The sequence below is a fragment of the Peromyscus leucopus genome, chromosome 3 (assembly GCF_004664715.2).
Source record: "Peromyscus leucopus breed LL Stock chromosome 3, UCI_PerLeu_2.1, whole genome shotgun sequence".
Lineage (NCBI taxonomy): Eukaryota > Metazoa > Chordata > Mammalia > Rodentia > Cricetidae > Peromyscus > Peromyscus leucopus.
Genome location: NC_051065.1, coordinates 127547367 through 127572279, shown reverse-complemented (window position 1 = coordinate 127572279; position 24913 = coordinate 127547367). Strand labels below are relative to the sequence as shown.

Sequence of the window (24913 nt, the reverse complement as noted above, 5' to 3'; positions counted from 1 at the left end):
CATGGGGTGGAGAGAGTCTGCTTTTCCCTCCATTCTGTGGTTAAGCTTCCTAAGGAAAGAGGGCTGTGTGCCCGTCAGCCAGACCTGGCCATGTCACACGTTGGGACCATTGCTTTGGAAGGAGCTCTGAGGCACATCCTGGGAATCCCCTGTACTTCCTCCTTCCTTGTTCAGGCTACCCAGAGGGGCCTCAGAGGGCCACTTGCAGTCACCTGTTTAGATGATGAGCCTGGTCCCTGTGTGAGTCCTAGGCTCTAGTCACACAGTGAATGGCCACGGAAGCTCGGACCCTGGAGCCACATGTGGCTCTGCCACAACTTCACGCTTGGAAATTAGACTCTAGATGTCTGCACTTTGGCCCAGTTTGTGGCTTCTGTATGCAGACTGTGAATGCAGGTCTGCTTCAAAGCTGACACAGCTCTTCAGGGGCCTCACAAGGAGGATTTATTAGGATATAAATTGTATCATTAGAACGGAAGACGCATCATTTCACCAGTGCTAGCGGCCAAGACTCCCCAGGCCCCATGGAACTCGAGTTTTTCTTCTCTCCAGGAGCTGTCCTTCTGCCCGTGAGTCTTACTGGGCAGACACACAGACGTCTGTTGCTCCTTCCACAACTGAGACTTAGCTGGAATTGGCCCCATCTTTGTGCGACCATCATCGATGTTTTTAAAAAGACCCAGGAATTAGTTAGCACTTTGAAATTTAATATTTGACAGGGCTGGAGAGACGGCTGAGCAGTTGAGAGCACTTGCTGATCTTCCAGAGGACCCAGGTTCATGAAGTTCCCAGGTTCTCATTTGGTGGCTGATAACCGACTGTAACTCCAGTTCCAGGGGATCGGACACCCTCTCCTGGCCTCATGGGCATGCAGACAAGACAGCCATACACATAAAATAAATCCCAAAATTAATTTTGTTCTTCTTCCTCTAAAAGAAAAATACAATTACTGTGCTTGTTCATCCCCCACAACGACATCGCCAGCCTCGTTTAACTGTGGTGTGGTTGTTGCTGGGTGAGCAGCTTTGTCTGCTGGACCATGGCTGCACCTGCTTGGCAACATCTGCCAGACCACTGGATTCATCCTTGATACTTGGGGATTTTATTACCCCAGTGCAATTTCTCCTCTCCAGAAGAATCTTTGTTCACCCCACCCCATCCCATCACCTCATAAGTCATTTTCAATTTGCTGAAAGATCTGGGGGCGATTCGATAACACAGCCGCACACCCAGTGTGTGATCACATACAGGGCACAGTTACTAATTAGTTCAGGAATAATGGAAACTTAATCATTGTGACCTAAGATACCGGTGTATTTAGGATAGCATGAGAAAAAGCAGAGTATTTATTTTGATTTTAGAAGTACTTCCCTTTTCCTCTCCCCTTTCTTCTCTCTCCTCTTTCCCTTCCTTCCTTTTTCTTTTCTTGTGTACCTTGGGGCTCAAACCTGGGGCTTCATGCACACTAGGCAAGAGCTCCACCACTGAACCAAGTCATCATGGGATTCTTCGATTAACAAATTCATTAGGCGCCCTGAAAGGATTTTCCAGGCAATACAAACTACATGTACATGCAACATTTTAATGATAAGACCAGTGTGCTATGGGATGTTCTGTATGGCAAATGTGTTGCTCTGATTGGTCAATAAATAAAACACTGACTGGCCAGTGGCTAGGCAGAAAGTATAGGCGGGACTAACAGGAAAAGAGAAAGAACAGGAAGGCAGAAGGAGTCACTGCCAGCCGCCGCCATGACAAGCAGCATGTGAAGATGCTGGTAAGCCATGAGCCACATGGTAAGGTGTAGATTTATAGAAATGGATTAATTTAAGCTATAAGAACAGTTAGCAAGAAGCCTGCCACAGCCATACAGTTTGTAAGCAATATAAGTCTCTGTGTTTACTTGGTTGGGTCTGAGCAGCTGTGGGACTGGCGGGTGACAAAGATTTGTCCTGACTGTGGGCAAGGCAGGAAAACTCTAGTTACACCAGTGCATAAAGTGAAACTAATTATTTTGATGTATACCATCAGATTAAACAGTAAAATTAGAAAGATCTTAGATTTCCATTTTCCTGCATTATGGGGCACACCCAATGTAAACTTTCTACCCACAAACCCACTTGAGACAGAACCTCCTGTTACCTTCTCACTGACATTAGTCACAGTCTATTCCACAGGACTCTGGTGTGTTGTGATGGCTGCATCAATGCAGGGGCCTTATTTACTCTTGTTCCAGGGCAGGTGCCCAACACAATGCTGGGCACCTGGTTGGTAATAATTGACTGATGAACTAGGTCTCACAATACCAAGGCCGGTTCAGTTGTTTCCAGCGGTCTCAGAGTATACACTGTAGAGCCAGGATGCACAGCCTCCTGGTCTCATCTACATGCTAGAGGGGACCTGTGCTGAATGACAAGGTCACAGCAGCTTGTCTGTCTGCTCCACTAAGCATGCAAGTCACACAGCCAGCTAGCTCACCTGCTCCCAGCCTCTGCTCACTAAGCAACTTTCTGGCTGTATCCTCGCTCCTCAGGAAGAAAAATACAACGGCTGTCTGTGCACTAGCTGGAAATGATCATTTGCCGTGCTGAACCAGGGACATTCCGGCATATGTACATGCTGCCTTCCAAGTCTGGCTAGGGGATCCCTATCCATTACACTCTGTGTGCCTGATAGCGTCTAGCATCAGGGCTGGCAAAGGCTGGCACGGTATCTGTACTTTGTCACCTGAGAGAGCCTGTGGCATGGTGCAGCTCCAGAGAGACCATCTGCTGCTTTGGTGGCAGCCTCCCTGGGTGGCACCTGGGCATCAGTGCGTTCTATTTTTAGCAAGGCAGTGTTCTTGCTGCAGTTCTCTGGTGTCATTGGGACTGACAGTGAGGAACATGATTGTGAGCTGAGGCACACCGAGTCAGCCTGGGAACACGGGTATGTGCCACAGCTTTATCTCAGGGCTCTCTGGCAAGGTTCACATGGGTTCTTCGGCCACTAGAGCCCTCTCCATGTCAGGTAGAGGGACCCAGAACAATGGCACTCCAGAGATGAGGCACAGACGGAAGCGTGGCTGCTGGAGTGGAGAAGCTAACAGTATTTTTCCTTCTATAGGCGAGCAGTGACTATGCCTAATGCGTGCCAAGACTTAAGGACGGTACCTGAAGTGTTCATGAGACAAATCTTTTATTTTCTGAAACTGAATTTTTTCACTTATATTTTCCAGTTTTTCTTCTCTTTATGTGTACATGCTTATGGTATGTACCTGTGTGATATGTGTATGTGTGAGCTCACATGTGTGGTGCACATACATGTGGAGGCTGGAGGCTGATGTTAGGGATCTACATCTACTGCTCTTCCACCTTATTCTGTGAGGCAAGGTCTCTCACTGGTGTGGCTCTCCTTCCCCCGTCTCCATCTTTTGAGGCTGAAATTGCAGGTGGGCCACTGGGTTACCAAGCCACATGGCATTTACATGCACTCGCACTCTGGGGATCTGAACTCATGTCCTTCTTGTTTGGGTGGCCAGTGTTTTTAACACTAAGCCGTCTCCCCATCTCTGAAACTTGAACTTTTTTCTATGGCATACTGCATCCTCAAATTCATGATGTTAGGAGATGTTTGTTAAGTATATACATGTCAGCTAACATGTGGAACTGCTCAGGCTTGTTTACTACCATACATGTAAATAATGTTTTATGTCTTAATGAAAATTTGCATATGTGTTGTATTGGTTAGTTTCCATTATTGTCCCAAAACACTATGACCAAGGCAACTTATGAAAGAAAGCATTTGATTGGGCTTATGGTTTCAGAAGGTTAGAGCTCAAGATGCCATAGGGCAGGCATAGTGGCAGGAACAGCTAAGAGCTCACATCTTGATTGAAAAGCAGGAGGCAGAGAGCATATTGGGAATAGATCGTCTTCTTGAAACCCACCTGACAACCCTCCTCCAATAAGGCCATACCTTCTAATCCTTCTCAAACAGTTCCACCAACTGGGGCCAAGTATTCAAACATATGAACCTATGAGGGCATTCTTATTCAAACCACAGATGTTTACTCTAGCAGTTAAGATGTAATAAAGATTTGCCTTGTGTGTGTGCATGCTCACATGTGGGAGTGAGAACATGTAGGTGCGTGCCTTAACCAGAGATCAGCTCTGGCCATCATTCCTCATGTGCCATCTACCTTGGTTTTTGGTTTTATTTTGAGACAGGGTCTCTCATTGGCCTAGAGCTCAATGGGTGAGTGAGGCTGGATGGCCAGCAAGCCACAGGGACCTGCTGTTTTCTGCTTCCCCAGTGCTGGGATTACACATGGGTACCACCATGCCTGGCTTTTAAAATGCAGGTTCAGGAATCACACTCAGGTCCTCTTGCTTGCAAAGCAAGCCCTTTATTGGCTGAGCCGTCACCTGGCTTCCCGAACTGGCTGTGGAAACTAAACTGGATAAGTCTGTCCACTAGTTAGAGGTGCAGATACTATCAGCAAAGGCAGCTCCACCATTATCGAGGTTCACAGGAATGCCATTCACAGCTCTTCTACCCAAGTGAGACAATGCAAGATGAGGTGGCTGTGGCCACCAAGCTAGGGAGCACACAATGCAGAGACCTGGAGCATGCAGCAGTCCCACGAGGGTGCCAGCCTAGAAACCATGTCTGGTGTGAATTTGTTTTTTAGTTTTGACAGTAATCTTGCCCACTGTCATATTTACCATGAAAACCATACATGATTTTACATCAGATCATAAGAACATTGTATAGGACATCTTTTTAAAAAACAGCAGAAGAAGCCAAGCGGTGGTGGTGCCTGCCTTTAATCCCAGCAATTGGGAGGCAGAGACAGGAGAATCAGATCTCGGTGAGTTTGAGGCCAGCCTGGTCTACAAAGTAAGATCCAGGGCAGCCAGGACTATTACAGAGAGAAACCCTGTCTCAAAAAAGAAAAAAAAAAAAAAAAAAAAAAAAAAACAGAAGAGAAATCCACTTTATGTAATTACCAGATAAACATCCAAACATCCTCTTCTTGCTGCCTGCATGTTGTAGGTGGTTATGTAACAATATTCTTGTTTTCCTACCACCTTATGAATCAGTATGGCCCATTCCCCTTGTTCCCTTTAAAGACATAAAAGGCACTTCCCATGCAGCCTCTGCTAGACTAATGCCTAATTGCATCAACTGGAGACGTAAGAAAATCAACTAAATTAGGAGCAGCCAGGATGTTGTGAGTTTATCTACAACTTCCTGCTCACGTGACTGTCTTTAACCAAGCACAGTACCATACTGTGCTTTGCCACCGGTTCCCTTTATCAATTGTAGTTAGATATATTCATACAGTCACCTATTTTTCAGAGCTTGGTTCCTTCAGCTTCGCTCAGAGCTTTGTCAGCAGACTATCTTTAGTGAGATTACCCAGCCACATCCCTCTGTATGCTTTAATGTCAGAATAAAATCTCTCTTCTTATTGCTGCATTAACAGGACACAAGGCGCCACGATCCTCTCCACTGCTGTTCTAGGAGTTAAGTAGAAGACTGAAAAGGAAGCATGCTTTAGCTGTTTGGGGTTCCAGGCACCAAAGCCTGGGCCTCACCCATGTCAGGCAGGCACTTTACTACTGATCTACAGCCCTAACCCAAAAAAGTCAGTTTTGGGGGGACTATTGTTCCACTCCCCTAAACTGTAGAACTTTACAGATGTCTATCACAGGATGAAACGATGCCCTTGACAAGAGGATGTTCCCTTTGAGAAGCTACCATCACATCAACCTGCAGAGGACTCTTCTAGGAAAGGTGCCAATGCTAATGCTCCAACAACCACAAAAAGACAAAACTTTTCAGCTAACCCTGGAAGGAAACCTTTCCAGTTCTGTAAGCTAGCATTGCGACTTCCCTCCAGTGAGCAGAAGAAACATCAGATGGATACTGGGCCCTACAGAAAGTCACCCTGATGCCATTCGTTCAGGAGACTGAACAAATCTCCTCTGAATTTGGATTGACCAAGAACAATGATGTGTGAATTTTGAGGATAATTCCAAACCTCAACTTCCCCCAAATTCTCAACCTATAAAGCAATTCTTGGTCAACTGAATCCTACTGCATGATGGCAGTGGCCTCTATTATAGAGATGGATTCGCCCAACTTACATTCTTGGATGTACACTATTATCTTTAAAGGCCCTCAAATAAGCTGTTGAAATTTTCTATCAAAGGCTGTTGTTGGAAATGGGGAAGATGTAAGAATGTGAAAATGCATCAGTGTTATTTAAGCCGGACAAAGTGGCTCTGACTACTGCATACGTCTTAACCATCTCTCTACTGACTCGTTCAATATGGTACTGTGTGAAAGCAGAGCTCCGCACTGTGATTTTCCTGCCCGATTGATTTCTTTCTCCTCAGTTCACCTGCGCTCTCCAAACTCTGTATTTTCTTTATTAAAGATGATTTGATCTCAGCTTTTATTACATCTCACCTACCATGCACTGAGAATGAGACGCAGATGAAGATAGGAAAGGATTCTATTTCATGAAGCAGGTTTGCTTGAAACATGAAATCAGAGAAAAGAAACCTCATGAAATGTAGATAGGAAAATAAAAGCAACAAAGAAATCATATGAAGAAAAGAGAAATTGGCAATGGAGACAAACTGAGATGCGGCTGTGGAAAATGAAGAATGTGCAGTGACATGTTTACTCTAGGAGGCCTGCTGTGTGTTGTGGGGTCTAGTTCCAGTCTGGGAGGCTAGAAAAAAAAGCTTCTGTGTCTTCTGTGTTGGAGGCTTAATGTCCAGCTGGTGGTGGGACTGTGAGGTGGTGGTGATGCAGGCCTGGGTAGAGGAAGTAACCTGGGGCATGTCCTTGAAGGGGACACAGAGACCTGGCCTTTCTCTTCTCCCTCCAAGCCACCATGCTGTGAGTGGCTGTTATAGCATATACTCCCCCATGATATCCGTCATCAGCTCAGACACAGTGTGATAGGGACCGAGCTACCAAGGGCTCTCAGTTCTAAGACAGAAGCCCAAGCAAACTCTCTCTCCTTTAATCAATTTATTTTGGAGATTTTTAGCTCCTGTGGTAACTGGAAGCTGATTTACACACTATGATTTGAGCAGATCACCAGATGCAGAGACCACTCACCTGTCAGCCATGTTCCTGTCACTGTTTATACCACACTGTCCTTGCCCAGTGCCCTGTCTTCCTATACTGATGGTGTAGAACAGAATTCTCTTCCTTCCCAGGTGAGTACTGCACCAGAGGAACAAGAGATGGAAAGGCTCAGAGTGCGTTGTTGACCTAAACCTGAATGGCTTCCATTCTACTCCTGCCTTGTCTACATGCAGGCCATGGCTGGAAACCTAACCACGAGCAGACCAGTCACTCCCTCTGGAGTGAGCTGACATCAGAGCAGTAGCCAGTGAACTACTCAGTAAGCAGAACCTTCTAATAAGAGGCCTCTCTGCTGTTCCTCAGTGTTGGCTTATCACATTCTTATAATCTCTGGCTTTTACATCTGCCTAGACTTATACATAGTTTTGACCATAAGACACATCTCAAAGGTAGGTGTGTGTGTGTGTGTGTGTGTGTGTGTGTGTGTGTGTGTAAGTGCACATGCATGCACAGGTACACATGTATACATGCATGTGCAGAACCAGAGGTTAACTTGGTTTGTCCTTAGGAGCTATTATTCATCTTGTCTTTTGACACAGGGTCTCTCACGGGCATGGAGCTCAGTGATGGATTGAGGCTGGCCTGACAGCAAGCTCCAGAGATCTTCCTGCCTTTCGTTCTCCAATTCTGGGAGTACTAGAGAACACCATCATGTCTGGATTGTGTTTTATTGTGTGGATTCTGGGGACTGAACCCAGGGCACTTTACCAAATGAGCTACACTCCAATCTTCCCAAGGGTCTTTTGAAACATTTAATATACTGATTTTTGTAAAAAAAACAAACCAAGAGAAAGTGAAATAATTTGGATCCTCTCCCGTCTTCCTCATTCCTGAAGTTCCACTTGAGTGTGTGTAGGGTGATGAGTTGCCAGTATTGGGACAGTGACATCCTCAGGGGCCTCTGAGCACAGCTCTCAGTGTTAGGGTAAATAATACTGTTGTCTTTGTTGTTATTTATGCTATAAACAAGAGTGCACAACACTCACACATGCTCATCCTTGACACACACTGCCCTCCAGGCTTGGGGACCAGCTCATCAAAGACCACTGTCTGGTTTTCCATCTGATGTCATGGCCACATGCATCCTCTCATTAGACCCAACGTGCCTGAAGGCCAGGACTTTCACTGTTTGTGTTTCCCCTGCACTGGCTAGGGGAAACATGAAAGCTACCAAATGAACGTTGACTGAATAATGAAATGCAGTTCTGACTGTTGAATATTCATAACTATTTTAATGTTTACTGTCATATGCATTACACATCAGATAATGAAAAACAGCAACTTGTTTAATTCTCCTATTATATAGTTAGGAATTTGTGTTCTTATTTCAGATGAAGGGATGGAGACACAGGGTTAAGGAGTCTCTGCAGAGCTCTGGCCATTCAGGCTGTCTGAGCCGCCATGCCACTCTCTGCCTCCCACCCAGACTGCTGCACTGATTCCCTTTCAGGTCCAGATTTCAATTTCACTCTTGGTTCCTGGGACAAACGAGTCTATGTTAGAAATAAAGTTGAGTGGTCACAACTCTCCCAAGTGAGTAAAATTTATCTGAGTAAAATGAGCTACCTCACTATATGCCTGCTGACAGCATGTTTTTGTTTTTTAAATGAAATCTGCAGAGTAGATTTCTTCCTTCCACAGGGACGAGGCACTTGGCTGAGATAGGGACTCTCCCAGGCCATGCATGGATTCTAGGAGCTGAGACACATCCCAGTTCTCCATCCCACGAGAATTACAATGGATGTTCTCTCAGAAGGCTTGGCTCTAGGTTTTGAGAGAAACTCAGGGTCTGTCCCAACTCAGTTTGTCCTTCTGTGGTTGCAGCAGAGACAATGGTGAGGGTAACAGACCAGTGTGACTAGACAGCCAGACCCCAGCATCGGATCTTTTCCACACACCACACCCACCCCACCCCACAGTGAAGAAGCTGTCAGGGTCTAAGCAGTCTAGATTCTGTGCTACAGATGCCTTCTGCTCATCATCTAAAACAAATATCAATTTTCAAAAGTAAAGACATATGTCACATGTTAGAGTTCCCAGAATTAAGCAGATGTAAAAACACACATCACATGTTAGAGTTACCAGAATAAAGTAAATGTAAAGATACATGTCACCTATTAGAGTTACCAGAATTAAGTAGATGTAAAAACACACATCACATGTTAGAGTTACCAGGATTAAGTAAATGTAAAGATATATGTCACCTATTAGAGTTACCAGAATTACGTAAATGTAAAGATACATGTCACATATTAGAGTTATCAGAATTTTAGGAGTAAGCCAGCAGAGCCCCTGGAAATCACCTAGATTTCCATCCAAGTCCTTAAAATTCATCTTTTCTCACTGTCAGCAGGACCCGTGACCTTTAGAGCACAGCTTGGCATATCCAAGGCATCCAGAGGAAAACCCCGGTGATCATCCCTTTGAAAGCTCCAGGAATCTTTGCAATGAAACCACCTCTAGACGTGGTTATTTCTGAGTCTGGCTTTTTGAGAACTAGAGGTTTTGTTTGTAGTGTCAGGCATGTTTCAGTGCTCATCAATAAATGTTATCAATATAGCCCCGTGGAATACCATGAACACTTTGAGACCTCCTTTGGATTTCGTAGTTACAGTAAAACCCTGACGTAGTAGGGGTACCCCAAGAGCCAGAATGTGACTCCTAAAGCAAATGCGTGTGCTGAAACTTGTCCACATGTTGGGAGGCCTGACAAAGGTGATTTACGTTATGGAGCCTGGAAGGTATTCTCTGGAGAACTGACTAAATATCCTGTGGTGCTCCCAACACAGACAGAAAACAAAGATGGTTCCTCCACCCTCAAGGCGAGGATGGCAGCCAGCCAGAATTCCTTCTTGCCTGGCCTCAACGTCAAGGCTTCCACTCCCTTTCAGGGTACACCTGTCCCCGTCTCCTCCCTGGTTACTCCAGACTGTTTTGTGCCACTGTGGTAAGAACTGTCCTAAGACCTTGAAAACTTAGGCGGACCCAGAGTTCCTGGCAGCACACATTTTACGGAGCTCCTGAGTTTCAAGGCTCATGAGCCATACGAATTTGGGTTTGGATCAGACAGTAACATACAGAGTTTCTTCTGGCCAGACTTTTCCCTGGTAGCCACACTCACCATTAAAGCATGTGGAAACCCTGGTGTTTAGGGTCTCCCTTCTGCTCAAACATGAACTCCCATGACACACTCCCCCTTTCTTGTCAACTCTGACCTACTGCAAGGGTTATAACAGCAAAGACACAGGTTCCATATTTAACAAACACTGGGAAGCTGAGCATTGCTTACTTACACAAGAAGTACATTCCTCAGAGCGGAGTGCCTGAAGGTTAAATGGCTTAAGAATACTTTGTATATGCAAAGTAGTATTTAAATCTCGCCATGCGATTTGAATTCAACCAAATTTTTCAGTGGGAGTGGAAGAGAGAAGCACTTGTGCAATATCCAAAAACCATTCACCTCAGTTGGCACGGGGGGGGGGGGGATCTGTGTAAATCCACACAGGATCTCAGGAAAGAAGAACCTCATCATTCAGAGGTGAGGAAACAGCCCCCGAAAGCTGAGGTCACTTATCTCAGATGCTGTGATTTCCCAACACCGTCATCTCTAAATCTCATAAAGTACCAATGTAATAGTAAATGGCTGATCTCTGAAGTACAAATGCTGAATCCTTTTGTAAAATTCAGCATTTATTTTTCCAAGATTTTTAAAAAGATATAATTAGTTCAAAAACCCTACAGAAATGAGCTTGCCTGATAACCTTACCCAAGGCAAGTGGTGTTTTCAGAATAACCACTGTCTTAACTAATTGCTTGTAATGTGGCTCTGGCTGGTCTAGCCTATTAAAAGCCATTAGCTAGGGTCCTGTGTCTTTACCGTACATCGTTTTCATTCCCACAACTCACATTTTGACGGCATCTGTTACTCTCTGGAAGAAAGCCAGCATTTCTGAGTAAAACGTATCAGTCCTAACAATGTGGATGTTATTATTCCAGAAAGCCAACCGAGAATTCAACAAGACCTTACAGTAATGACCAGAACTGGGAAATGAGAATTTTCTTTGGCACAGCAGGGAGAAAGCTTTTCTCTGGGATGTGAACATCCTCTGTAAGCTGAAAATAAACGATTGAGGGTCTATATGCTCAACAAATCCAGGTCATTGGCTCTAAACATCTAGGGCTGCAGCTTAATGTCACAGAAAATCTTATTATCTTGGGTCACAAGGTGTCTACTGACCAGTCAGACATGTCTAGGTTCACTGGCTGATGAAAGTTAAACTCTTTCAGAGAAAGTTTTCTCTCTCTAGTTCTACATTTTGTTGAGTAAAGTAGACACAGAGTTATCATGTTCAGCTCACTGTTATCACTGTGTCCCTCTGAAGGGCTAGTGTTCCCTTCGTCACTCACTCCACACAGTCTCCAAGGGAGCCTTGTCAAAGCCTGTGACTTTAATCACCAAGTACACTTAAGTGGCATATGACTTTATCATCAGTTAATGAATATTTTGGTTTATTTATTATTTATTTTTATTTTATGTGTATCAGTGCTTGCCTGCGTGTATATATGTTAAGTGAATGTGTTCCCGATGTCCACAGAGGCTCCCACAACACTAACATTATGGGCTTCTGTGAGCCCTCATGGGGGTGCTGGAATAGAACCTGGGTCCTCTGCAAGGGCAGCAAGTACTCTCAACTGCTAAAGAACCTTCATTGTTCTACTACCCAGCAGGCACTGTTCACGCTCCTTGGAAATCCTACTGGAGGAAAAAGGCTAAAATGTCATCTCCGTGGATTGTACATGCATTATACTCTCCTCACAGCTGAGGTCAAATGCCTGGCAGGACGGATTCACTGTGGCTCAGAGTTTCGTGGTGGAGGCAGGGCCATGGCGCAGGTCCCTGAGTCTGGGACTCCTCACGTCTAAGAAGAACAGGAAGCAGAGAGCAGACAAGAAGTGGTGCTCGGCTGAGAACCTCCAGGCCCCAAGGACCCACTTCCTCCATCAAGGCTCGCCTCCAGAGGGTTGAGCAACCCTCCCAAACAGCTTCACCAGGGGCGGAACCAAGTGTCCAGATCCATGGGTCTAAGAGGGACATTTCCCATACAAACCGTAACACTTCATTTTTGAGTTCCCATTTGGATCCCAGACTCAGGTCCTCAGTTTCTCCTTAGGCCCTGTGCCCTCGGACAGGAAGGCAGCCTGAGGTGATCACATCTCCTCACCACCAGCCCTGCAGCTCTTGTCCTCCGCTCTCTCTTGTTCAACACTGCACATACTAGAAAAGTAAACGACACTCCGTGGTCAGCAAGGCCCCACTGACTCTTCACTCCCATGCCGCTTCCTCAACGTGTGCTCTGAGTCTTGCTGCTGGGGAATGAATCTTTCTAGATTTTTCTTTTATTTCCAAGATATCTTGTCATTTCTTAGAGGTCATGGATATGCTTTCTTTTAAAATTGCATTTATTCTCTCTCTCTCTCTCTCTCTCTCTCTCTCTCTCTCTCTCTCTCTCTCTCTCTCTCCTTCCCTCCCTCCCTCCCTCCCTTTCCATGGTGTGGGTCTGGGGAATTGAACTCAGGTCTTCAGGTTGGGCAGCAAGCGCCTTTACCCATCTTTTTGCCCCAGACTGTGCTTTCTCACATGCAAATCTCAACCCTGCCTCTGGTTCCTGTGCTCTGAAGGGCCTCTCTGAACTTTCAGGATAGAATAAAGACTCCAAGCTCACAAGTCCTTTGCACTCCGGCTTCTGGGTCCCAGTTAGCCACCTGACCTCTTTATCTTCACTCTTTTCAGCACATGTGTGGCTCCTCCCCCAGTTCCAGTCCCACCTGTCAGAGTCTCTTCAAGCTCCCAGGTCCGACCTGAAGGCAGCCTCCCTCCTGGGTTCTGAGCTTTGCGGCAGGCCCCACCCTGCTCTGCAGTGTTGCCTGGGGTAGGGCTGTGACTGCTTCTTTATTTACTTCCTGTCTCCCTTCCTTCCTCTGAGTTCAGTTCTGAGGGAAAGGGAACCACTGGCCTCTGCTCTGAGTCCCTGGGTCCAACCTGGTGCCTGGAACACAGCAGGTGCTCACCTGCATTTGCTGAGTGAATGTGTCTTTCAGACATGGAAAACTACACTTTCAAGGCACTTTTGATGGTACTTCCATGACTAGATACTAAGAATCTTTATTCCTGAAAACAGGAGAATCAGATGTCCCCTACAAAGGCTGTCTCGTCTTCTGACATCACCCCCCCTTCCTTTAATATTTATGTGTATTTGGCCTTAGTTAAGTTTTACCAGAGTTAAGTCACAGACACTGGCCTTGGGGGGATGGTGGTTTGGACTCTGCTTCAAGTCTTTATTCACCGAACACCTTGAAGAAGCCTCAATTCTCATGTGACAAGTGCCATTAAGTGAACTAATAAGATAATGTGTAACCCTGCAAGTTCAGACACACTTCTGTGGACCCTCCCTCCCTTCCAGGACATATCCTGCCTGGACAACATTCCCCTCTGTCCCTCCGGTCAAAATCCTCATTTTTCTAAGGCTCGACTTTGTTCACAGTCACTTCTGTCAGTGTCTCCGGTTCAGACGTCACTGCTCCATCCTCTCCACTCCTGTCCCGTTTTGTTCACCAATCTGTGCAAGTGCCTACTGTGCACCAGGCACGAATTCTCGACTAGGAACACACACCAGAGCACAAAACCATCTGTGTGAATGTACTAGTGGGTGTGTGTTGTAACAGTGAAGAATAATGAACCCAGTAAATGCAACAATACACTGTTTTAACAGAAATGCTGAAGGACGGAGCTCTTTCCGAGGCTTACACCTGTAATCCTGGCATGCTGGGGCAGGAGGATTGTAAGCTTGGGAGCAGCCTGTGCTATTGAGTGAGCCCTTGGCTCAAAAACCAGAGAGAGAGAGAGACAGACAGACGGTGGGCAGGAGAGACAGGCAGGAAGGACAAAGGGAAGGAAGCAGTGGGGTGGAGGGTGACAGGCAATCATGGTGACATGAAAGGCTGGGGAACATGACAGCCTGTGGTGATACACTGTGTACCCTAATAAAATTTGCTGGATTGGAGGACAGAACAAACCACTAGATTAAACACAGAGGCCAGGCAGTGGTGGCACACACCTTTAATCCTAGCACTCGGGAGGCAGAGATCCATCTGGATCTCTGTGAGTTCAAAGCCACCCTGGACTACGTGAGATTGACTCAGTCTAGGGGATAAACAGAGCTGGCAGTGGTGGCACACACCTTTAATCCCTGCACTTGGGAATCACACGCCTTTAATCCCTGCACTAGGAAGGAAGTGAAATGGCTGGGCAGAGAAAGGTGTATAAGGCGTGAGGAGGCAGAGGTAGCCTTTCGGCTGAGGACTCAGAGACACTGCGTCAGAGGAGTGAGTGAGAAGCGCCTGTGGCTTGTTCCTGTGTCTCTCTGATCTTTCAGTGTTCACCCCAATATCTGGCTCCGAGTTCTTATTATAAGATCCTTTAGATTTCATATTACAAAGGCCAGCAGACCGCACACAAGTGCCAAGGCTCTGGCCAGGCAAAGGCAGTAGTTTCTAAACAAAGAAACAAACCCAAAAAAGGTCAAAATAGCTGAAGTGTCCCTGGCTATGACAACAGGTAGGCAAAATGAACCTGCTAAGGTTGGGGCCAGCCTGTGTGGGGTCCAGGGGGAACTCCATCCTGGGGGAACAATGACTCACATGACTTGTTTTAAGTTCTTGCTGATGTTGGCTAATCTGTCCTACCTCTTGCTAGGCTGTGAATCTGCAGAATAGATCCTGGGAGGGTGCAAATGGTTTTTTTTTTTTTTTTTTTTTTCTTTCTTTCTTGTGTTTATCATGGTCTGGTGCAGAGTGCCACCCAGAAAACCCTTGTCAAATTAACAGAGACGGCCTGCACTGTGATGACGGTAGTCACGATGCTTCTGTCCTTGTCGGGAGCCCTCCCTCAGCAGCCAGCTCTGAGCCAGTCCTCTTTTCCTATTAGAATTCCTCTCAGGCTTCCCGGCCACTGCAGGGCTGTCATCGGACTTCCTGTCTCCCAGCCAGGTCTACCCCCTGCCCTGTGGACTGAATTCTTAAGATTGCTCCTCTGTGCAGAACCATGTGTGCTGCTGGGTGGGCCAGGGACAGCTGAGCTGGTCTGCTCTCAGAGGAAGCAGGGCTTCTGTGTTATCCAGGGACCAAGACTTGTACTGGCGGCTCCTGTGTGTGCTGCACTATGGATGCAGCACCCCTTGGACGCCCTGTGCTGACTGGACAAGTCTCTCTAAGCTTCGGCCTCCTTAGATGTATGATGGAGGTAGTGCGATCAGGACCCTCTTGGTTGTCCTGCAGCCTTGATAAAGACTCAAGGTCATTTGCCTCTGTGATATCTCTAGCATGTATTATTTTATTGGATCTAGACTGCAATTCCTCAAGGGGGATTTGCTCATATGCAGACCTCGTTTAACTTTCAAGACAGGACTATGGGATGCTGAAATAGCACAGAACATCCTGTTGTCCAGTTACCCTCTGCCTCAAGCTCTACAAATGTCCCTCTCCCGCTTTCTCTGAGCCTGACTCAAAGGCGTTCCCCACCACGAATGCCTGGGCAGCGGAGGCCTCTGGGGTTCCACTTCCATCCACCTGCTTCTGCTGTGTGTCGGGTGGACCCACTATACATGTTTGTCGATGGGAGTATTCGAGAGGAAGGGACAGCATGGGCCACTGCCCCACTTCTGTGAGCTTCTTTCCTGGACTCCAGCACCTGCTGCTTCTGATCGATTCGTACCCCAGGGCCTTGCCCCGACTCCCCACCCCCACTACCCCTGCACCCACTTTCATAACTCAGATCCTTTTACTCTCATGTCTACATTGGAATACAGAGTTTGAGGTGAGGGTTCCACACAGCGGGAGGTAGTCACACTGTTATACACTCAATTTCTGTTTTACGACAACAGCAAAAGGGGATCATACAGGGATGAACATGCATGTTAGGATCAAACAAGGATGAACATGCATGTTAAGAGGATCACACAGAGATGAACATGCATGTTAAGAGGATCACACAGAAATGAGCACACATGTTAAAAGGATCATACAGGGATGAACACACATGTTAAAAGGATCATACAGGGATGAACACACAGGTTAAAAGGATCATACAGGGATGAACACACATGTTAAAAGGATCACACAGGGATGAACAAACATGTTAAAAGGATCACACAGGGATGAACACACATGTTAAGAGGATCATACAGGGATGAACATGCACGTTAAAAGGCAGCAATTCATGGACTTTCTATAGGAACGCTAAGTAGAAAATAGTAACAGTGTACCCGTAGCTCCTACACTGGCAACGTAGCCACGGGCGGGAACTTAAACAGATCCTTCCAAAGCTGAAGACACACATCTCCACTTACAACGTGGCCATCAAAGGTGGTGGCTGCCTGCATGTGTGCACTGACTTAAATGTGTGTTTTGAACTACAAAGACCCCTTGGCTTGCCTTGCCACGGAAACATTTTAAAACATGTCTTAGTAAGCCCCCAAATCTTTAAAATAGGTTTTAGTTAAAAAATGAAGCAGTTGTAAAATTGGTTTCATTAGCTCCAATTACATATAATCAGTGTAGATTAGAAAGAATGGAATCAGAACATGTAATTTCATAATTATAACACATAATAATGCAAATATCCAGTTGGAAAATGGCACTGGAGAAAGTAGGCTACATGTAAATCTCAGACAATTTGATGTCTTCCATGAACACAAACATCCCTTGCCGGTTACTGCTCACAAATACAGTTTAACTAACAAGACTGATTTCAAGTTGCAGGCTCAGAAATCAACACTGGAAAGTGGAACTGGTCCTTCGTGCTCCTTGGGTGGCTACAGTGGTGAGTGGTTAGCTTTATGTCTCATGAGGAAGATGGTGCTACTGGTGATGACGCATCTTCACGTTCCACTTGACTGGACTTAGAATCGCCTAGAAGACACCCTGGGAGTGCCTACAAGGGCATTTCCAGAGAGATTTATCTGAGGGATGAAGACCCACCCTGAATTTGAGAGTCGCCACCTCACAGGCCGGAGGTCCCAGACTGAATAAAAAGAGAGAGGTGGCCAGCAGCCAGGTGCTTGCATTCACCTTCCCCTGCCCCCCACCCCACTCCACAAGGGGAGTAAATGGCCTCACATGTCTGCCACACGCCGCCCATGATAACTTACCCAGAACAACCCCTCCCTCTCCTGAGCTGGTCTCCAGGTACTTATCACAGCAGTGAGAAACCAATCAACTCTCCTTCTGGGGTCCCAGCAGAGAGCATCACAGCAGGAGCCATTCTTGAGGCTGAGTCAAACCAGAAGTCCCACCCATTCTCTTCCATGCTCCTCTGTCAGGAGAGTCAGGCATCCTCCTGAGGTGTGTGTGGGATGGGGTTGCTGGGCTGCAGCATGCCAGGCACAGGCCACACTAAATGAAAACAGTGGTCTGACAGTGTGGGTGACATCGTCCTGTGCTGCATGTCCACCTTCTGGTTTTAAAGAAAGGAAAGAGTGCTTTCCTGATGAGAAATTCCAATTTCAGCCTCTTAGAGTGGCTATTTTGATGCACGTTTCTATAAATTATGCCCAGCTACCAGAGGGCTAAAAGGAAATTATCCATTCATTCACTTTTTGTTTTAATTATTTATTCAGTAAATGTGTTAAGTTTCCTGAAGGAAGTGATGACACCTTATTTAGCTCTATACATCAAACTGTTAGCATAGTTGTTAGCATACTGGGATAACCCATGTCTACCAAATTGCTTCTGATACCTATTTCAGATAGCAACTGCCCAGGTCATGTGCAGAGCAAAGAGCCACCACATACCCTGCTACAGCCTCCAATGAACTTACAAGGTGCGTGCGTGCGTGCGTGTGTGTGTGTGTGTGTGTGTGTGTGTGTGTGTGTGTGTGTGTGTGAACATAGACTATTACGCTACCAGAAATATGAATTAAAGTGTCTTGACCAACACTACAGAGATCAGGAAGTAGCTGTTACTTAAGAGTTGAATGAACAGAGGAAGTTAGAAGTGTGATATGCTATCAGGGTGGCCCCGAAAAGCCATGGTCACAGGACAGGCAGTAGGGGTCCTAAGGACAGCTGGTGCCATAAGGGCACCAAGAGATAGCCACCCCTGAATACACAGGGACCTCCTCTTATGTGCAGCTCTGGTTTGGTCTGGGCCCTTTGTCAAATTAAGTGCAAATATCACCAAAGCCTCCTAATACATCTCTGCAGATGATACTGGGTGCCTGGAAATGTCCCTTAGTTGTTGTTGGGGGGCAGCTAAAAGCCTTACACACTTTTTCAAATGATCTCTGTTCCGTTTGCTGCTCCTCAGATGTCATTCTTGGGGTGACAGAAAAAGCAAACAGGCATTGTGGTGCTCAAAGGCTGTCACCGGGAAAGGCCGGGAGTCCTCCATGTTCATCCAGCTTGCCGAATTCCGCTTTGCTCCCCTGACTTTCCTGGATGCTCCATCCTTTCCCTTCCTATTCTCTGTTCCCAGTGAATGCTAGTGTGAAATGCCAATCCTCTGCTCACAAAGGTCTGCTTGCCAGGAGAAAACGTGCACATATAACCTTGAGCTCCCAACACCTTCCCTAACTATTTCCCAGAAGTACCTGCTTTGGGCCGACTCAAATGTCCATGCCCTGTTTATTAAGAAGCATGTTTCTAGAGTTAGGAAGGGACAAGGCAGACAAGTTTTCATTAACATCTTAGATAGATTTCTGCCACTGGTTGGGCACAGAAACACAAACATGCTTTCTGATTCTAACACCAAGAAGTACTATGATATAAGCCAATCGTGGTTTGAATGTGGAATTGTTATGTGCTAAGATCTCTCTGTGGGAGGGTCAGATCACAGGGCTATAACCCCACAAAACCTGAACTGACCAAGTTTGAGTTGGGTGTGTAACAGACAGGCTTTCAGTTTTCCAAAATCAGCATCTTCTACATGAACTATCTTATTTGCATCAGACTTGAGCTAATACGCCTCTCCCTCTTCTGTCTATTAAAATCCAGGGAAGAAACTTGTTCCCTAGAGTCATAGAGCTAGGTCAAGCATGAGACTTTTCATGTCAGCCTAAACCCATGGGCTTCTCTCTCTCCTGGGAAAGGGCTCTGACCCAGGGGGCAGGACCACGATCAGAACTGTGATACTGCTTGATAAAATGCTGCTCGGAACGGCAAGGCTGAAGATGGCTGCACGTTCCATCCCACAGAGCCCACACAGCTCACACCTGCCTCTTCTTCGTGGCTGCTTGTGGCCATTAACACTGAGCCTGGAGCCTTCTTGTCTTACTCATCTGTGTGTGTCTGCCTTCAGTTTCCTAAGCAGGCTTCCGGCTGTGCCTTGGCCTCTCTCCCTCTCTTCACGTGACCTCGCTTCACTCACCTTGCTAGCCTGTGGGCTTTGACGGCCACCCTACGTGGGCTGTCACAGTGAGAACTACTGAAGTCCCCACACTTGCCAGGAATGGTGGCTGCACAGACCTAGAATGCCAGCATTAGGGAGATGGAGGCACGATAATGGAGGGTTCCGGGACAACCTGGGCTACAGGGCGACAAGATTATCAACAACGGTCTGGGCACTGTGCCAGGCAGTACTGCCATGTCCCTGAGCATACACACTCCTGTCTGTGGGGGAGAACGCAGCGGCTTCTCCACTTTAGGTGAGGGTAAGAGACAGGCCAGGACTCACAATCCCCAGGACCCCACAGCAGAGCTGAGGTTCCATTCATTTCACTGTCCCGAAAAACTCATGATTCTCAACCCCCCCCTCCCCCGTCTCACTTCAGACTCGGGTCTCTTCCTGCACGCCTAGGCTCTTGTGCCAGCTGTGTCTGTCCCTCCTCCCTCCCCCCTGCACCCCACCTCCTGATACTGCCCTAAGCCACATCGCTCTCTCAGCAGTGACCATCAGTGGATTTCTGTTGCTAGTGAAACTACACGCAGTTGCCAACATGTGTTACTCAAAATCCCAACTGGCTTTTCTGCCATCTCTTAGAACTTCCTACAAGTGAGTCCACTATGAGCAGTGAAAATGAGCAACTGAGGAGGCCCTGGGTGTGTGACTGACCTCGACTGTCAATTGATTGGATAAGCACCCAAGAGACCAGGAGGGCACATGTGGGTGTGACTGTGAAGATGTGGACCTTTCCAGAGACAATTAGGCCACCGGGGCTCTGACCCAGTGAGTGGATTAATCCACTCATGGACTTGCTATCTTATGAGACCACTGGAAGGCAAGGCCTCACTGGGAGAAGGTGCATCCCTAGGGTCCCCATCGTGCCCTTGCCCCTTCCTGTTCCTGCTCCGCTCTCCTTCCTATCCACCAAGTTGGGGGCAGCTCTGCTTCCTGTTGGCCATTAGGTGAGCAGCCTCCCACTGCAGTGATACCTTGCCTTGCACTGGGGCCCCAGATGCAGAGCCAGGTGGTTGTGGACTGAACCTGTGGAACCATGAGCAGAACCAGTCTCTCAGTGCTAGGCAACATCTCAGTAGAGATGCTATTTGCAAAAAGAGGACTCAGGTTTGGATCCTTAGCGTGGCAGCATGTGCACCTGCGCTCCAGTGCTGGGGTAGAGGTGTGCTGGAGAGAACTGGATCCTTGGAGCTCACTGATCAGCCAGTCTCCCTGAAATGGTGAATTCCAGTGTCATCATTATTTTTCTGCTGCTGTAATAAGGCACTGTGACCAAGGCAACTTACAGAAGAAAGGGTTTATTGGGCTAATGGTTCCAGAGGGTTGGAGTCCATGGTCATTGTGGCAGAGAGTGTGGAAGCAGGTGGGCATGGTGCTGGAGCGGTAACTGAGAGCTCACATATTGATCCACAAGTGCGAGGCAGGGAGAGCTAACTGGGAATGGCATAGCTTGGGCTTCTGAAACCTCCTAAGCCCACCCACAATGCCACACCTCCTCCAACGATGCCACACCTCCTCCAACAATGCCACACCTCCTCCAACAATGCCACACCTCCTCCAACGATGCCACACCTCCTCCAACAATGCCACACCTCCTCCAACGATGCCACACCTCCTCCAACAATGACACACCTCCTGATCCTTCTCAAACAGTTCTACTGATTGTAGATCAAGTGTTCAAACATATGAGCCTATGGGGCCACTCTAATTCAAATTCTAATTCACCACATCTAGATTTGATGAGAGATGGTCTCGGAACAAATATAAGGTAGAAAGTGACGCAAATAGATATACCTGATGGCAGCCTCTGGCTTCCACATACGCAGGTGCATGCGTGGACACCTGTGGCCCCCCACCACAGGCATGCATGCACACATGCACACACACATACCTTTCTTCCTTCAAGGCCTGCCAGACGTTTGTCACACTGATGGTGAGAGCTAACCAACACCTCTGAGGGTCTGAGTGACTCGTTTCCAGCCTGTGTTTGGCTGTGCCTCACAGGAACTCACTCTGATCTAGCAGACAAACCCCAATGCACAAGTCCTGCCTTGTGTATTATTCCCCAGGACACACAGGCACCCCCAACACCCCCGTCCACATCAGACGCCGCTCTGACTTTCAGCCTCTATAGAGTCTTATCACATGACTGGCAAACCTGGCACCCCCCCTTTCAGTTGGCTGTGCCCCCACAACTGAGCTCTACAGAAGAGGGGCATGCCATTCTTTGCACTGTATTCTCAGAAATATTTCATACAGAAGACTTAACAGGTGCAAATAAACACAAAGTTACTAAACTGATTCAAACTCTGATGGAGCACAGCCGTGAGGTCACATATGTGAGGTCTGCATCTTAGATAGGAAATGTTTCCCACAAACACTATCCAGAACGTGTGACTACAGCTATGAGAGTCCCTCAAGGGGCTCATTATCTTTCCCCCATATTTAGAAAAGGAAGAGGAGAGAAAGCTAAATGTGGGGAAATGGACAAACTAGTAGATTCTGTCCACGTCAAAGGAAGAATGCAGAGAAAGCAGTCATAACAAGAAGCCAGGAGTGAAAACGCCTGGAAGATGCCAAGGTATAAAAGCTCTGTGCACAGCCTTCTGGAGACTCAGCTACTGACTGGCAGGCAAGCAACACTATGTTGACCTAGTTTTAATAAGACAATGCCCAGATAGATGGACAGACAGATGGATAGATGTATCAATAGGTGGAATGATAGGTACATAGGTAGGTGGACAGACAGACAGACAGAGGATAGGTGGAAAGATACATAGATGGTTGAATGGATGGATGTAAACAGGTGATGAATAGATAGACAGATGGATGGATAGATTTTAGATGAATGGGTGGACGAAGGTTGGGTGGATGGACGCATGGGCAGGCTGTGGCAGTATTGTGTCTTTATTTATCTAGGTAGGTGACCTTCAGGGTCAGGTCTAGAGCCCCTCTCCTTACCCCCCCCCCCGTTACCCCCTTTAGTTAGTCCCTCTCCTTAGCTCACTATTGGAGAAATTATTTTGGCCACTCCACGTAGTTAAAAGGATATTTATTTAATGGTGAAACTCACAAATTAAGTAATGGGTAGGTCGCAGGGTCTGGGGAAGGTGTAATGCAGTCCAGCGGTGTTCTCCGGAGCTCTACACAGTCAATCTGCACTGGTCAGCGTGCCGGCACCGAGCGAGCGCCCAGCACGAACCCTGGCCCATCCAGCTCTCGGGTCCCCCGGCGCCTCCCCTCGCCCCGCCTCGTAGGCGTGACAGTTGCCAGAGTCTCAATGGGGGTTGGAACTTCCAGATCCAAGCTGGAATGGCTACCCACTACATCTCCCCCTTTTTGTCTAAATAAGAAGGTTCTAAACTAATACAAGACTATATACAAAGGAATGGTTATCAAATATTGTCCAGAAATAATGAGAGATAATGACCTAGATAAGATGAACTACAACCAATGCAAACAATATCAAGCAAGAAACACATACTAAAATCCAGAAAAGTATAGAGCATAGGTAAACAGCATGTTATAAAGATCATTCAAAGGTGTCCTATCCTAAAGAACCTGAATCTAATACTTAATATGTTCTATCTAAGATATTATATATACCAAGTTGTAACTATAACTGCTAGTCTTCAATCCCATCAAAGACCTGAGAAGGAACATAATGGTACCTGAGAAATGGTAGATGGATGCAAGCAACTTTCGGGAATCTTGCAAGAGTAGACCAAGACAGCTGGCAGCCTGGACAGTCACCTAATGTTTCTCAGCATTGTTGGTGCATTCAAATTGGCTACAGGCCTAGAGTATCTGACAGACCATTTTCAGAAGCAGGATTTCTGAAAGACCATCTTACCCTGTCTTGGCAGAGTACAGTGGTCGCTTTCCTTGTGTCCCGCTTGTCCAGAAAGGAGAGCATTGCATTTGTACTGTCAGCCATCAAGGCAAGGGCAGTTCTTTGCCCAGTAGGCCATTTTGTGCCAAAAGACAAACTTCCAAATGGAAATGTCTTAGAAGCCCAACATTCTCTCGGGATCAATTGGTGCAGCCAGGAGCAATTGTGTCTCACGTCAACAGAATTCTAAGTTATTTAAATGCCATATTCTCCAGGTCTACCAGATATTGGAGAAATTATTTTGGCCACTCCACGTAGTTAAAAGGATATTTATTTAATGGCGAAACTCACAAATTAAGTAATGGGTAGGTCGCAGGGTCTGGGGAAGGTGTAATGCAGTCCAGCGGTGTTCTCCGGAGCTCTACACAGTCAATCTGCACTGGTCAGCATGCCGGCACCGAGCGAGCGCCCAGCACGAAACCTGGCCCATCCAGCTCTCGGGTCCCCCGGCGCCTCCCCTCGCCCCGCCTCGTAGGCGTGACAGTTGCCAGAGTCTCAATGGGGGTTGGAACTTCCAGATCCAAGCTGGAATGGCTACCCACTACAGCTCACTCTCCCACAGGTGCTGACCAACACCTCTCTTAGGACTGGACAGAAGGGTCAGCTGTGTCTCCCACAGGTGCTGACCAACACCTCCCTTAGGACTGGACAGAAGGGTCAGCTGTGTCTCCCACAGGCCCCCCTAGAGCACCTGTGTTCCCAAACACAAGACTTTGCAAATTATTGATTTTGGAAATTCAAGGAATCTTTTGAAGCCTGACTCTCCTGTCTACGTGTGACAATATGACACTTCCAGATGTGGGAACCGAGAGGTCCAGTGAGGACTGGAGGTCTGGGGTCAGGGTTTAGGGGTCAGAGGTTAGTGACATCGATGGGAAGCTCTACACTGCACAGATAATCCCTGAGAGGATGCTACTTGTACACTGGAGACATAGATTTGACTGGATAACAACCATGATGTCAGCAATGTGGAAATTCTCCAGTGAGTGACAAGCCTATTTAAAGGCTCACAAAAAGCTAGAGCTAGAACATCTCTCACCTAAGAGGAGGGCAGGGAGAGGTGGACACTGAAGGCCTCTGGGTTGTGATATGATCACAGGTGGAGAATCAGGACTAGCTGAGGCAGCCTCACTCACCGCGATCATCTGAGCCACGTAGCTCTCGGGCCCTGTGTATTCCGTCGGGTCCTTCACCTTCACCAGGACGATGAAGTACAAGTAATGCCACATGTTGTGCTCTGACTTAATGTGCTCCTCGAAGGAGACCGTCTTGTTGTCAAACTTGTCCCTCTCCAGGCCTGCAAAACACAGGACACACTCAGTATGCAATTTTCCATCAGTCAGGACTTCTTAGCATAAAAATAAAACACGACCATTATTGAAAATCAACAAGCTGCTTTCTGGAAGAGTGTGCCACTTT

At 47.0% G+C, this 24913-nt stretch overlaps 1 protein-coding gene across 2 annotated transcripts in view; it reads right to left on the bottom strand.

Moving 5' to 3' along the window:
• Itpr2 (inositol 1,4,5-trisphosphate receptor type 2) overlaps positions 1-24913 on the bottom strand; it is a 423811-nt gene that overhangs the window by 16943 nt on the left and 381955 nt on the right. For both annotated transcript variants that reach the window (XM_028891637.2, XM_028891638.2), the window contains one exon: positions 24631-24791. In XM_028891637.2, coding sequence (XP_028747470.1) covers positions 24631-24791 — 161 coding nt within the window. The remainder of the gene's footprint in view (positions 1-24630; positions 24792-24913) is intronic.